This window comes from Amaranthus tricolor, chromosome 6, assembly GCF_026212465.1.
Source record: "Amaranthus tricolor cultivar Red isolate AtriRed21 chromosome 6, ASM2621246v1, whole genome shotgun sequence".
Taxonomy (NCBI): domain Eukaryota; kingdom Viridiplantae; phylum Streptophyta; class Magnoliopsida; order Caryophyllales; family Amaranthaceae; genus Amaranthus; species Amaranthus tricolor.
Genome location: NC_080052.1, coordinates 20,273,105 through 20,288,502, shown reverse-complemented (window position 1 = coordinate 20,288,502; position 15,398 = coordinate 20,273,105). Strand labels below are relative to the sequence as shown.

The following is a 15,398-nucleotide window of genomic DNA, read 5'->3' as shown; positions in this document are numbered from 1 at the left end:
AGCTCTATTTTAATAGCAAGTTAGACAGATACCAACAACAATTATTATTCGAAATTACTAAACTTTTGACAGCTGCTAGTACTTCACAACTACTTCCACCAAATAGACCAACCTACACAATTTTTTTAGAGGAAATCTTTGTAAATAACAGTGATTTGTGAAGTTAACAAATCACTCTTATGTGGTAGGATTTAATAGGGTGAAAGTTTTTTGATTTAAATTTACTTCTTTTATTTTGTTTATTTTGTTTATTATTTTTTTGTTTTTTTTATAATGATTTACAAAATCACGATTATTAATTAGGAATTATTAATTTTTTTAAATCTAAATCTATCAAAAACATTAATCTTAGATCTGAAGCTTTAAAACCTGTTACAATTTATTTTCTTCACCGATAAAGACTTGGCATCTGTTTTAGTTACTCCTATTAAATTAAAGGGTGTTTGGCATATGGATTTTGAAGAAGAGAATGAGACTTTATCAAAATCTAAATTCTTATTTATCAAAGAAAATGAAATTAGAGAAGGACGATTATTTTAGTTGAAATTTTCATTTTCATTCCTTTCTTGAGAGTCCCTCACATACCAAATAAAAAAAACTTTATTATCTTATAAGTCTCACCACTCTCACAACACACCCTAACAGAAATTCCAGTTTTCATCCGGAAAATTGGTACTTCCACTCAAAATAAAGCCATAATTAATTAATCATCACATCAGATAAGTATGCCGATGACGGAGACCAACATCATTAGCAGGTGCAATATCAGAGCTATATGGATCCTCAACAATGTCGATTTCGTCGTCTTCTCTAGGTTTCTCCATTATCTTTTTTGCAGCTCTTTAATCTCTTCAAGTTTTTCTCTTGTTAAACTTTAATCCTCAATTTCCTTCGCTTATAAATCCAAATTCAAGCCCTAATTACCTTTAAAATTTAATTGAACAGGAGGTTTCCTACTGTGGAGCGCCGATGGCGTGCTGCCTGTAATTCTGGATATAAGAAGGTTGCAGTTGAAAATGGTGGTGATAAGGCAACTGTATCGAGTTTGCTTCCTACTGATTCTGAAATCTCCGAGGCGTTTTCTAACAGGAAGAAGAGGTTAATGTTCAATTATTTAGCTATTGATTATTTTTTGAGTAATTATTGTGAAGATAACTAAATCTATTTGAATAACATTTATTATGAGGTATTTTTAATGAATGTTTTAACTTTGTGTTTAGCAATTTGAATTTCATCTGAAAATGAAGGTGCTGATGAACCAGAGAAATCTTAATCTATTTATTATTGTGTTTTAACTTTGAATGTTTTAATCTATTTATTATGAGGTATTTTTAATGAATGTTTTAATCTATTTGAATGTTTAACATTTATTTGAATTATTTAGCAATTTGAATGTTTAGCAATTTGAATTATTTAACTTTGTGTTTAGAAATTTGAATGTTTTAATCTATTTATTATGAGGTATTATTGTGTTTAACATTTATTGTGTTTTAACTTTGTGTTTAACATTTATTATTGTGAAGATAACTAAATCTATTTGATAATTATTTCAAGCTTGAGTGGTTTTTGAACCAGAGAAATCTTAATCTTCAAATATTAATTGCCAATTGTATATTTGAGTGATATTTGTGAAGTTAAGCATTTGAATTGCATCTATCATCCTTTATATTGATAAATGATATTGGATACAACATTCTATCACCCTAATCCCTTTAAGGAGGCGCTTGTTTAGTTTGAAAAGGTGCGAAGTTCTTTAAGGTGCTAAAGGTCTCTAGAGCCTAGAAAAGCACCGAACGCTAGCTTTTGGGTGTGAGGGTCACAAAATCTTAGAAGAATTAATTTTAAATTTCTAAAAAGCCTTGAAAAAATAAGAAGGTAAAAAAAGAAGAGAATAGAAATAAAAAAACATAAGTGATAGGTTTTCGCATCAAGTGAGCTTTTTTGAGGCTAAGACCAAAAAACACTCTAAGATGCTCCAAGGCGCTTGCCTTTAAGAAGAGAAATATCCACTTAGTTACTTTTAGAACTAGAGTACACGCAATCCAAATTGACTTCTTTTTGACAAACTAGATATAGATAAAGGTAGTTGCCTAAATTGTAAGGTTATCCGAAGAGAGTGCATAGCCACCTAGCACAAACTCCTTATTCTAAATATTCTAAATATATATATATATATGTATATATATATATATATATATATATATATATATATATATGTATATGTATATATATATATATATATGTATATGTATATATATATATATATATATATATATATATATATATATATATATAGTATGCGAAAGGAGAGGCATGTAAATCAAGTATCAATGGAGGGAGTATTTTAATAAGCTAATTATTGGAGAATAAGAAAATGTTGTAGGGACACAACAATCACTGCCTTAGATGGAAACAGAGAATCTATGGCAATGAAACAAAAATTAGAAGTGGAGATGATTTTGAAGAAAATAAATTTAATGAAAATAGTAAGGCTAGATGGTATACCTATTAAAATATGGAGAGGCTAGGGACGATTGAGTAACTTGACTAATTCATCTATTTGGTAAGATTTGGAGGACAAACAAGATGCCCAATGACATAAGTAGTACTCAAGTGTCTGTTTACAAGAACAAAAGAGATGTCCTGATTGCTCCAAATATGAGGAATAAAACTTATGAGTCATACTATCAAGTTATGGGAAATAGTGATATAGATATGTATGAGGAGATATAGCTCCATATTATAGAACCAATTTGGATTTATGCTAGAGAGCTCTACAACGGAAACAATTCATCTTATGAGACAAATGATAGAGTACTATAGGGCATAGGCCTAAAAAAGAGACATGTTAATGATTTTTATTGACTTGAGAAAAGAATACAAGCTACCAAGAGAAGTACTTTGGTGAATGATGACAAAGAAAGATATTCCCAAGAAAGACATTAATATAGTGCAAGATATATATCGAGAAGTAAAAACAAATGTTAGGATATGTGGATGAGGAACAAAGGATTTTCCAATCACAATTGGCCTTCATCAAGGCTCAAACTTAAGCCCATTTCTTTTTTGTAGTGGTACTAGAGGAGATAACTCGATCGATCGATGTAAGGAGACGTGCCTTGGTGCATGCTGTTTGCTGATGACATTGTTTTGGTAAATGAGACTGAAGAGGTTAATGCTAAGTTAGAACAATGGAGATAAGAGTTGGAAGTCACGCGGTGTCATATGAAGTCGGAGTAAGACAAAGTACATGGAGTGTAACTTTATCACAACCGAGATAACGAGAGGCATTATAAATCTAAAAGAAAAAAAAATCGCTCGAACACAGAATGCTTCAAATACCTTAGGTTCATATTTTAGAGTAGTGTGGATGGCAAAAGTAGAGTGGCTACTGGGATATTATGTGATCGAGGTGTTTTGTTAAACCTAAAGGGCAAGTTTTATTGCATGACCATTAGACAAGCACTACTATATGGATCAAAATATTTTAATTTTGAATGGTCATAGCAGGAAGGTGGTTTTAGCAGAAATGCAAATGCTTTGATGGATGAGTGAGCATACATTGAGAGTTGAGAGTTGAGAGATAAAATTTGAAACAAAGACACTAGAAAGGTTAAGGAGTTGCAAATATTGAGGAAAATACGAAAGAGAATTGTTTAAGATGATTTGGCGATATATAAAGATGAGGTATTAGAAAAACTGTAAGGAAAATAAAAAATTGGAGCTCAGGAGACTTAAAAAGAGGGGGAGAAAGACCGAAGATGACTTGGAAGTTGGAAGACAAAAGTGGAAAATAATATAAAGGATTTAAACTTACGAGTTGAGATGGTAGAAAATCAAATTGAATAGAGATAAAGAATCTATGTGGACGACCATTGGAATAGATATATTAGCTCATGTAGCTGACCCTAATCTTTTGGGATAAGGCTTTAGCCTTGTTGGTGATGTAAATTCAAATTTTGGAATTCTCCTACAAATTCTGAAATTGATTGTGTAGATAAATGATCAAAGTAATTTCATATGTAGTCATGATATTCACTTTTCAAAGAGCCGAGTCAAAAGGGAATATGATCTTACTCTAGTATCATTATCCTTTCTATAAACACCACTTTAGCACATACTCCCTCCGTGCCTAATATTTTGCAACAATTGCTTATTTTGGCACTATTCATCAATTAGTCTTAATTTGTATATTATTACTAATCTATAAGTTAACATATATATACAAGTGGGATCTTGTTTGATTCGTCTCAATGTAAAAATTATTATTATTATCAACTTTTTATAATTTGTTATCATCTATAGATAAAGATATTAACAATTTAATCAGTGCATTGGATAGTGTAAGAAAGTAAAATGTAGCAAAATCTTAGGGATAGAGGGGGTAACTATTATAATGAGAATATGAAGAATACCCAAAGTTATTTTCTTCTTTTTCATCGGCCTTTTGTGTTTCTTAAAGAAGCAGAGGTTCCTCGAACTTCATATTCAATTAATTGAAGTTTTGAGTTTTATTTTCAAACAAACAAGAATATTTTAATTACCCAATCTAATAAGGAGGGGCATTGGGTGCACAAGGCACGAAGCGCATCGAGGTGCCCAAGGTGCACGCCTCTTATAGCGGGTTTTGTCTCACCTAGTCGTGGCGTTTTCAGTCGAGCCTAGGCCACAAGGCGCAAAGCAAGGCTCACTTTCTAAAACCAAGCCCCTTAATTCCATTTCCCCAAAGTGCAAAAATATGGTTCGGTTACGGTCGTGGTACGGATATCGCGTTCAATACATATGATTTTGCGGTCAATGCCTTGTATTTTGGTCGCAGTAAACTAAAAAACCTTTACAATATGGTGGCAATACGATGATGCGGCCTTGTTTTTGCACTATGTTCCCCTTACTCTAAGCAACCAACTTATTGTCAAATGACCCTTTAAATTCTCACCCTCTAAAATAAATGCCTTTTTTCCTATGAGCTTAATGGTAGAATTATGAAATTGGAGAACTTGTATTTTTCTCAACTACTTTGCTGTCTTCGGAAATTGATGGATATCAATTCTATACGAGTTGAAAGTTGAAACCTCTTTTTTCCCATCTAAGGTTTATGATAGTTGTATGACAAGTAAGCCGGCTAAAAATTCTTAGTATATTTTCTTCTACAAAAACAATGGAAGTTTCTTTAGACATATAAGTTCATCTCAAAAACACTTGAATATTCTACTCCTGCTTATCTACTCTCTGTTTCTTTTTTTGATAGGGTGTTTCTATGTTTGTCAGTGCAATTAATATTGTGTTTGGATGTGTCCTTGGTATTTTTTTTTTTTGTTTTGCTTGTCCAGGGGAGAAGTAAATGGTCTAGAGATTGTTCTTAAGTCCTTTCTCTACTTTTGTTTGTCTGCATTACTTTGACTGGAATGTAATCAGTTCTTAGATTTTAATGAATTTGAAAATGGCCAGTATTGTCTATCACGCTATCTTCTAAATTGTGCTTGTTGAGAGTCTCCAATTTGTTGTCTAACACAACTTCATCATGTGAAATCTACGATGGTGCGGTTTTTATGAATTGTACCATAACAGAGAGGGATCTACTCGTGGCTTTGGCATACGTGTTGTTGAGTCGGTCCAAGGATCAGATTCCTGGGTTGATGATCCCATTGTGCGTTATATTATAAGCCTTTATATTAGCCGAGAAGAAGGAGATGACTTTCTACTTTGGCCATTAATTCTTCATGTTAAGGGACCTTACTGCATCTTGGTTTTGCCATTAGTAGAGCCAAAGCATTTGGAGGCATATGAGAGATTGTATAAGAGACCTGACTGTGGAACAGCCATTGGCATGGACCCTAATGTATCATCTTTACTACTTGATCTTCCGTCCATCACAGGGTATGGTATGTTACACCTACAAAATGTTTATTATTTTCATTTAAGTATATTCCCTCTTGCATAATTATTTTATGTTCCCGATTGCATCTGGCTATAATTACATTTTTCGTTTGTGACCTTTTATGTAAATAAAGTCAGGTTCGGTTTGGTCGAGTTATTCTTTTCAAAAACTTGCGTCGTATATTTTTCTTGAATGCTTTTAATGTTCATAATTTTCAAGTAAGTCATAAAATAATCTGGTATTGGGTAGGTTGATTAAAAATGCAGTTCTTTTCTTGCATTCTGGCCAGCCTAGCTGTGTTTTTTCGTTCCTTTAATTGGATATTTCTTGTTTGAAACTGCAACAAAATTTTAATCATATTGTTGAGATGCCAATTCCCACTTGATGCCTTTTTCTTGCATGCCCTACCCTCTATCAGAAATTGGATTAAAATTCACATTAATGATCCAACCTATTGTCGGTCTTCCAATTGTCACACTAACTTATTCCTAGATCAAAATATCCGTGAAATATGATGTTTAGTGATTTTATCTTCTACCTCTCTCACTATCTTCCTTTTTGCTTCTATCCTCCTTCCTTTCTTCCTCGATTACCCTACAAATCACCATGACAAACATCAGCAACACTCCCCTTCCTCCAATCAACACAAGGAGTAGCCAACAATAGTCCTTCTCTAGCCCCTCTTACCAACTCACTTAGATTATGTGAAATTAATGGGTGAAGAGATGAATTTCTCAAATTGGTCAGTATTGCTTTTGAACTCTTTTGATGCACTTTTTTTTACTCTAATGACTAGTATTGATTTTATACTCAATTAAATTGGTTCTAAAAAACTCAAAAACTAACATTTATTGAAAAGGATTTGTTAAACTTAGTCTTTATCGTAATGAAGATGAGGCAACTCAACAAAAGTAATTGAATGGCCAACCCACAGAAAAAAATTGCAAATGTCATCACGATCACAGTAGCGATCACGATGTCGCGGATATGGCACCTCGTGGTGTTACAACTCGTTTTCTAGTCATTGCAATGTGCACTGTTAACTTGAATTAAATTAGTTTTATCATAGTAATTCAAATAGTAATTCAAACTTTTCTAAAATATATATCTAAATTAAAGCTTATAATAGACCGTTTAGAACATAGCACCCTTAAAAAGGATAAAAATGGCTAATAACAATAATAGCTTATAATGACTATTACTCAATGATTTTAAATCACGGTTCCGTAATGGGGTTTTGCGATTTGGTAACTCAAAATCCTTTATAAAGCGGCCCGTTATGTAACATTACGACCTTTTTTATTCATGGAAAACATGATTTTGGGTGTCAAAGCTTGTAGATTATGAGTTATGAAGATACTAAGATGTTGATCTTTATCGTGTAAAAGCAAATTAAATAGCCAATATAATGCAAAATTTCAACCTAGTATAACACAACAATGACAAGGCCTTAATTCCAACAAGGTAAACTCTGAGCTAAAATCAGCATGGGAAATCGAAAAACTGTTTTTCGCCCATATGGAATACTAATAATAACGTCTATAATTATTTTTTTGAAAGGTGTGAGGTGCACTGAGGCGCACGTGAGGTGTAAAAGGTTCTTGGAGACTACGCACAAAGTGGATCGGTGAAGGCGCAAGCTTTTTGTAGACGAGACACTCTTTTTCGCTAACAAGCTTTATAATCTATTAAAAAACATTGATTTTGAAAACAACATGACTTATGTATTATAGTAGCATAAAAGATGCATAACATTCAATATCATTGTGGGAAACACTAGTTAGCACAAAATCTCATAAGAAAGCATAAACTCATAATAAGAAATAAAAACTAAAAAAATGGAAAGGTAAGAAAGCAAATAGTGTTTTTGGAAGCTTGTAATGTTTGGTGACACATTATTACACAAACATTAATACTCTAAATCATAACCCTGGTCCTTATAATCATCTTCACCATCTCCTATATAGTCTTCATCTCTACCAATATTCGTTTCATCCTCATCATTCTCCACTTAAACAACATTAGAAAATGGTTGTGGAGCATGGCTACTTGCTATGTTTTTTTTCCTTTTATCAATTCTAGAGGAAGGACCCACGCTGATGTTATCGTTGAAGCTTTAGAAAAATAACTTGAATCATAAGCTACTAAAATAGACCACCACTTGGTTTTCGGAAAGCAAAGTATTTGTGATCTCGTAATTAAACAAAGACAATTATGATTATGCAAAAGATTTTCAACTAATATAAACTGTTATACCTAGGGCTTTTGTTTTGCTTGTTCTAATTGCCATTGGTGCTCAAAAAAACGCGCTGCCTTTTTGTATATTTCCAACTCGTTTGGAATTTGTCTAGAGTTTCCACATCTCTAGCCAACACTATCATGCATGCAATCAAACCCTCCATACTTCTTCACAACATAACATCTCTAAGTTATTATAATAGATGGTAGGGTTCAGAAACTAAACATTCTCATGCAAAGGCCAATGAAGTTAACATTCCATTCTTCATCAATATACTCAAAGGCCTCCGTGTAACATTCCTCTTCATTTAAAACTCTTAGAAATAGCCTCCTTAGCCTTGTGTACTTGATGGTAGGCTTCTTCTAACCATTAACCATCCTAAAATTTTCGCAAGTGGTGTCGTCATCTTAAGAGCGTAGAGAACAATCCTTCAAAAGGTGTCTTGAAAAATAAAAGATGCTATCTTTTTCCTCCAGCTGTCCTTTGGCTAGTTAGATTGTTTTCACTTTTGAAAGGAACCATCTTCCTCATTTGTCTTTTGTTTCCGAAACTGCGCAAGAGTGATGAAGGATATTATAAATATAGTAACCGCCAAGCTCTATAAATTTCTTTCATTTAAGAACCTTCTCATCATGTTTACTAGAGAAACTAAGTGATATTAATAACCATTCATGTAGATAAACTTCGTAAGTGCAATCTTTACTCTTCGTATTTTTTAAATATTTATCCTCCCAACATGAGATCAATGTTATGTAATGCACAAGGAGTCCAATAAAGATGTGATTATTGGGCCTCAAGTAATTTTCCTACAATAATAACAAAAAAACAAAAATTAGTTTTTAAATTAACCAAGTAAATGTAGAAATACACAATAACTAATTCTCTTATGGGCATTAAAATAATTCGATGCTGAAATTAAAGCTTTAAGAGTTTCAACAATGGAAAAACAAGATGGGAATAATAAGGAAAGATGAACATAAGTGTTTATGAGGTATTTTGGATACCTCTCTCAAATGTAGTTTTATTTATAAAGATTCAACAATACAATATAAATAAACCTCCCCTATCTTGAGAACAATCCTGTCAAGATCAGAAATACTAAAATAAAGAACACTCTCAAGTTTCTTACAATATAATAGCCTTCTCTCAATATATTGTGTGTTTGTGGTGTATTTTGCTCTATGAATGATGTATGCTTTTATAGGCAAGGAGTACATCATTCTAAAACCACACATTAATCACCAATAAACCACACAATAAACATCAACAATATTCATCATAATAAGCATGACAATAAACAACACAGTAAAAATAGCATTAACCAAAGGAATACAATGCCCATCAATGCAAACCGTAGCTCAAAAGTCCCAAAACAACATTCTAGGCAAGGTGCTCGAACAAGGCACTTAAGTTCAAACGAGCACTTGATGTGCTTGAACGAGCATTCCCCTCTGACCCCTTCTGTTTGTTGTTTTCGTGATGCCTCGAGCGAGCAACATTCATACCATGTCTTGCCTTTTTAAGGCATGGTTTTACCCTTTAGTTTAGCCTCATTTGCCTAACATTAAGCACCTCATCGATCGTTGTAAATCTCAAGTCATTCACATACGACACATCCTCATCGTTCCTCTTCAAAGTACAAGCTAAGGCATGTTCGATTAAGTGATTATAGTCAACGCCATTGTTAAGTGTTTTGGCACTTGCACTAACAGATGCATTATTAGTCACAACATGAATCACGTTCCCGCCATCTTCCTCCACCATATTGTTAAGCACTTTAAACAACAAAGTAGCGTCTTTCACAATTTCTGAAACCTCTGTAGATTTTATGCACATAGAACCCTTTGAAGAGTTGACAAGAAAATTCACAATGTTCTTTTGTGCAACCGAACCATGCCATTAATCAGATAAAATTGACCGACACACTTGAGCCCACTTTTTCTTATACTCACTTATTATATTCTTCATGCGTTGTACTTCCTTCTTGAGAACAGGAACTATAAGCTCATGCATGTTGGGTGGTTTCATTTAAGTGACGACATTAGAAGAATTTGTAGTTACTTGACAATCTTCATCCTTATCTTCATAGTCATCTTCTAGCTCTGAAAATATGCCTGGTTAGTGTTTGGAAAATTTGTAGTTGCATCAATTTTGAGGCAAGTTTTTATTTTACTTCTCAGATCTTTTATGGTTGCGCATGTTATTGGTGATATAATCACGGGGGATATTATGGAACCTGAGATTGTTGTTAGTGCGTCTCCATCTGTTGGTGGGCTGCTTGATTCTCTAACCGGAAGCATTGGCATATCTGGTATGTCTGCTCGAGGTAAACCTGCTCCGGCAACTGTTGCAGCTTCCCCTGCATCCCCAGCTTTAGCTGGTTCAGGCATGTCAGATGCTCAAAAAGTTGGTTCCAGGCCATTGGATAAAGATGCATTACAATCTTTCATTGGCAGCGCAATGCCGTTTGGTAGGTTAATTTTGTTTCTTTAATTATTTTTTTCAACATATATGATTGCATAGTTCTCATTAACTTGTAATTATTGTACATCATATGCACACATTTCTTATTGCAGGCACTCCATTGGATCTCAGTTACTCCAATCTTTCAGCTATAAAGCTTAATGGCTTCTCTTCCTTAGATGTGCCACCAACAGATGTGAAGCAACCAGCATGGAAACCCTATCTTTACCGAGGAAGGCAGAGAATGTTGTTCACTATTCATGAGATGATCAATGCTTCCATGTATGATCGTGATGAGATACCTGATAGCATTTCAATCTCTGCCCAAGTTAACTGTCGAGCAGAATTAGAGGGGCTGCCTGATGTTTCTTTTTCCTTAACAGGCTTGAACAATTCACATATTGAGGCTGTGTCATTCCATCCTTGTGTTCAAGTTCCAGAGCAAGGTGTTGACAAGCAAGCTCTGATGTTTTCTCCACCTTTCGGTAACTTCACTTTAATGCGTTACTTGACATTTTGCAAAATTGGACCTCCAGTTAAGGGATTTTACCAGCTATCCATGGTTTCAGAAAATGAAGGTGCATTTTTATTCAAATTAAGACTTTTAGATGGCTATAAGGCTCCACTTGCAATGGACTTTTGCACCATAACAATGCCCTTTCCTCGAAGAAGGGTGATTTCTTTTAGTGGGACACCATCTGTTGGAACTGTGTCTTCTACAGATCACTCAATCGATTGGAAAATTATATCCACTGGAAGAGGAGTGTCTGGGAAGAGTGTGGAGGCTACATTTTCGGGAACGATAAAATTTGCACGCTTACAGACGCAAAAATTCGTTGGCTCAGTCAGAATGACAACTTATGATGAAGAAAGTGATACCGAATTGGAAAATTCAAATAATGTTAACATCGAGGAGCTTCTGGAAGAGAAAATGAGAAATGATCTACCGTCAATTGATTTAGAAGAACCATTTTGTTGGCAGGCTTATGACTATGCTAAAGTGCGTAACTTACTCCTTTTAATTCTTTGAAATCTATGGTCTTAGGTTGCCTGCTATTAGTTAAAATTTCTTATTTCATTTCGAATAGTATCACTCAATTTGATTCTTTTGTTAAAAAAATAAGTTTAATTCATTGTACCAGTCAAGATTCATATCACCACCTTACCTTGAATATGGTTTGTATTATCGCAGGTTTCCTTCAAGATAATGGGGGCTTCTGTATCTGGAATTTCCATTGATGCGAAACATGTGAGCTCATATATTTTATCTCCTGCTGCTGGTTTAGACCCCTTATAACTTGTTGAATGTCCCCTTGGTGCTATGATATGTTACAGGGGTGTAATTGTGAGCATTAAAACGTGTGGAAATATAAGGACTTCTATATGCCAGACAACATGGGTTAAAACTTGTGTAATTAATATGGATGAGAGGGACTTCTTTTGCGGGGGGAGGGTAGGGGTGTTGAAAATATTGAAGGAGAGGGGAATAGATGCATACAGTTGGACATTTTTCTTTGTGGATCATTTCTGTTTGTTATTTCTACTCCATACTACCGTCGTAAATTTGGCATTCATTCCACCTTCTTGGCCTATCTTATTCCAAATGAGGATCCTATAACGCCCCCTCTTTTCTCGGCATAATGAAAAACTTCTTTTAAAACATGCCAAACTAGCATGTATGATTAATTACTAATATCTCCCAAAGCAGGGAGTTAATTCGCGTCATTGTTTATGCATGTGTTATTTGTTGGATACTGATTCTGATGGCTACTGGCCCTCTCATTGGATTGTTGGTTGACTTTCAAACTCTCTAGCCTCCTAGTTCTGGGCCCCCAGGCATTAAGATTTGAGCTATGGATCCTCTTGCTCTTGGAAACACTGTTCATATGCATGGACTTACTGTAGTGTATAGTTAATATTGACAAATCTACGTTTTAATCCTTAACTTATCGGTTAGGTTTGTCAATCAAGTTTCTGAGTTTATAATTATATTTTCTGCAGGTAAGCATCTATCCTGCTGTTAAGGCACCCGTTGAACTTTCTACTCAGGTAATCTTGGCTTTCAGTAAGATTTCTACTGCAAATTTTTTCTCACGTAAAAGCTTGTAAGTTCATAAGGTATTGTAGCATGAGCTTTCTTCTGGAAAGTGAAACCTATTCACTGCACTCTATTCAAAGCTTTGCGTAATGAAGATTTTAGATTAGTAATATGCTTTGACAATCCTTCTCTCTTTGTTATCCTATTGCTTTTCATCATGCTGTAAACCTTTTCACCATCTCACCTTTAGCTTTTACCTCCCGTTGCTGGCATTTTGGTAATATCTACCATATTCCTGTTAGGAAATTATTAAGTACTGTTAAATTATTCTAGGCTGTGCATGGTGTGTACGCATGTTTGATTGCGACATTGAGTAGGATGTGGATCGTTTGAGCCTTGAATTTTCTCTTGGTTTTCCTATTCTAGAAAATGAATTTTTTGTCTTTTTGCAATGTTCAAGCTGAGTGTCTTTGCAGATGAGATTGCTAATTCTTTTCAGTGAAAAATTAGTAAGCTACCCAGTACCCACATATAATGAACAATCTTTTAAACAAAGTGTAGCCGTGTTGGATTCTTATGAACCTTTTGTCAAAAAAATCAATTTCATTTGTCAAAGTTTCAACGTCTTATTGGTTATCCATCCAGCAAGTGAAGGGATAATTTTCCTTTCCCAAAATATCCCACTTTATAATGCAAGCACAATTACAGTGAGCACTTGGGCACCTCTTATTGTAAAATATCGGTAACTTGATCAGTTTTGGTACATATTATCATGTTTGTGCTTGGAAAGTTTTCACCCTTCATAAAATCGACTGTAATCATGTTAACCGGAAATAGACTTATAGGCTAATATGATTTATGTCTTTTATCTCAACAGGTTACTTCCGGGGTGTATATTCTGTGGAACACGTTGGGGAAATGCCCTTCTGCTGCCATGCCTGTTGCCTGAAGCCAGACATTCAACTCAATCACTCTGCCCAAGTGAATCGGGCTCGCTTAATTGAAGAACACAAATTTGTGAGTTGCTTGTGATGGAAATGTTGCCGCAATGCGGTTTTACTAATGTTTTTAATCAATACAACCAATGTTTTCAATCGAAGAATACATGAATTTACTGTCATACAAATTTGGAACTTGTTTAGTTTCCTGGTATATGCAGCTGATAAAAGATGACAAATGAGAGAGTTTGTGTCTATAACTTTTGTTAAAGAACCCGCTCGCAAATGACAATGTAGGACATTTTTTAAAGGTGCAGCTCATCATCATAGAGCGAGACATCCTTGCTTTTGTTGCAAATTGTCTCCTCCCACCTCTGTCCTGTCTCTTCTCAAAAACGTTGAAGTTGTTTGTTTACTGACTAATTCTTGTGGATAATCTTTTGAAAGCTTATGTACACAGAATAGCCTTGATCATGGATGCGAACTGGGCTAAAGGTTCGGACATTCGTACATCAATTACTTCCATTGTTGAAACATTTCACCTCTGATCCATGTAATCCATAGAGAAGGATATATCCCTATTCCCTGCCCTTCCATTCTTGAGTTTGTTTACAAATGCTGATTGATGGGTCAATTTTAGTGTAAGTGACAGAATTCATTTCATTTCATATTTGCAGCGCGAAGTAGGAAAGTATGTTGTAGGTGATAAATAACTCCAACTAAATGATGTGTTGTTGATTAACCTTTCTTTTGTGTTACATAAGTACTAGAATTTATTTATATATTTTTGTTTAAGTAGATGCTGGTATGAAATTGTTTAATTTTTTTTTTATTTTTATTGGTTAATCATAATCACATGCTCCAGGGAGAAATCCTCAATCTTTTTTTGGTAGTACATTTAATGAATTGCTTTATTTGTGGTTCCTTTAGCCAATAGTATTATTGGTTGGAGCCTCTTTCAGGTAAGGCCTGCCATCTTATATCCGTCTTCAAACTATGATGATGATTTAAGGAAATGCTTGTTTGACTAATTTATGATGCCAGTTAATTGTTCGATGGAATGATAGAGGGACTATTTGGCAAAAAAATTTCAATTTGCTCTTTGATTAATATTTTACTATTAGCTTTTTGGTGGGTTAAGTGATCAATAAATATTAATAAACGACTTTTAAAGATTAAATTTTATTTAACAAATAAATTTAAAAATCTTAAAAGTAAAACTTACTGTTTACTTAATTTTCATCGGTCAAATAGCTACTTTGATTAAATTGCTGGATTCTTTATAGCCAGAAATGTATATAATAGTATGTTTCTAAGTTTTAATTTCAATATTGATATTTAAAATTTTGGAGGTTTTAATGTCCGTTTATAGGAGTCATAATGCCCGAAGTGGGTTATTGCTGAGGGTGTGAAAAAGAAGATGATAATGATGAAAGTAAGGAAAAGTTAATTTCTCTATTTTGTTTTCAAAATTGTGCTTATAAGTTTTTTGTATTTAATTTTCTTTTTTGAAATTAACTGAACTATTAGAGAATTCTCCCAAAAAAGCGTATTATTTAAGACTTGTTGAATAAGCAAAGATGGTTTTGAGGGGACAACACGCACAGCGCAGTTGATTTTTTTCCGATTTGTTTAGTATATTTGGCATGCTATATACTTTCTATTTCTCAAATAGGTAAAATAAATAAAAGTGAGTAAAACTATTCTACTCTTTTCGTCTTAAATTAGTTGTAACATTTGCTTGTTGGGTAATGTTCATTAATTAACCTTTAATTGTATTTTATTCTTAATGTATAAGTTATATTATAGTCAATTGAGATTTTATTTGATTCGTCTCAATGT

General features: G+C 33.9%; 1 protein-coding gene across 2 annotated transcripts; it reads left to right on the top strand.

The window, feature by feature from the left end:
• The first annotated feature begins 525 nt into the window (after window positions 1-525).
• Window positions 526-15,156, top strand: LOC130814775 (AP-5 complex subunit mu). 2 transcript variants are annotated; one of them, XM_057680966.1, is made up of 8 exons: window positions 526-814; window positions 946-1,098; window positions 5,763-5,877; window positions 10,298-10,587; window positions 10,694-11,580; window positions 11,773-11,829; window positions 12,582-12,629; window positions 13,496-15,156. In XM_057680966.1, exons 1-8 carry the CDS (start codon window positions 790-792, stop codon window positions 13,565-13,567), a joined length of 1,647 nt encoding a protein of 548 aa, XP_057536949.1. In that variant the 5' UTR covers window positions 526-789; the 3' UTR covers window positions 13,568-15,156. The 2 variants fall into 2 exon arrangements, with proteins under 2 accessions (XP_057536949.1, XP_057536948.1); XM_057680965.1 differs by having other exon boundaries at window positions 5,569-5,877; window positions 13,496-15,150.
• The last annotated feature ends 242 nt before the right edge of the window (window positions 15,157-15,398 follow it).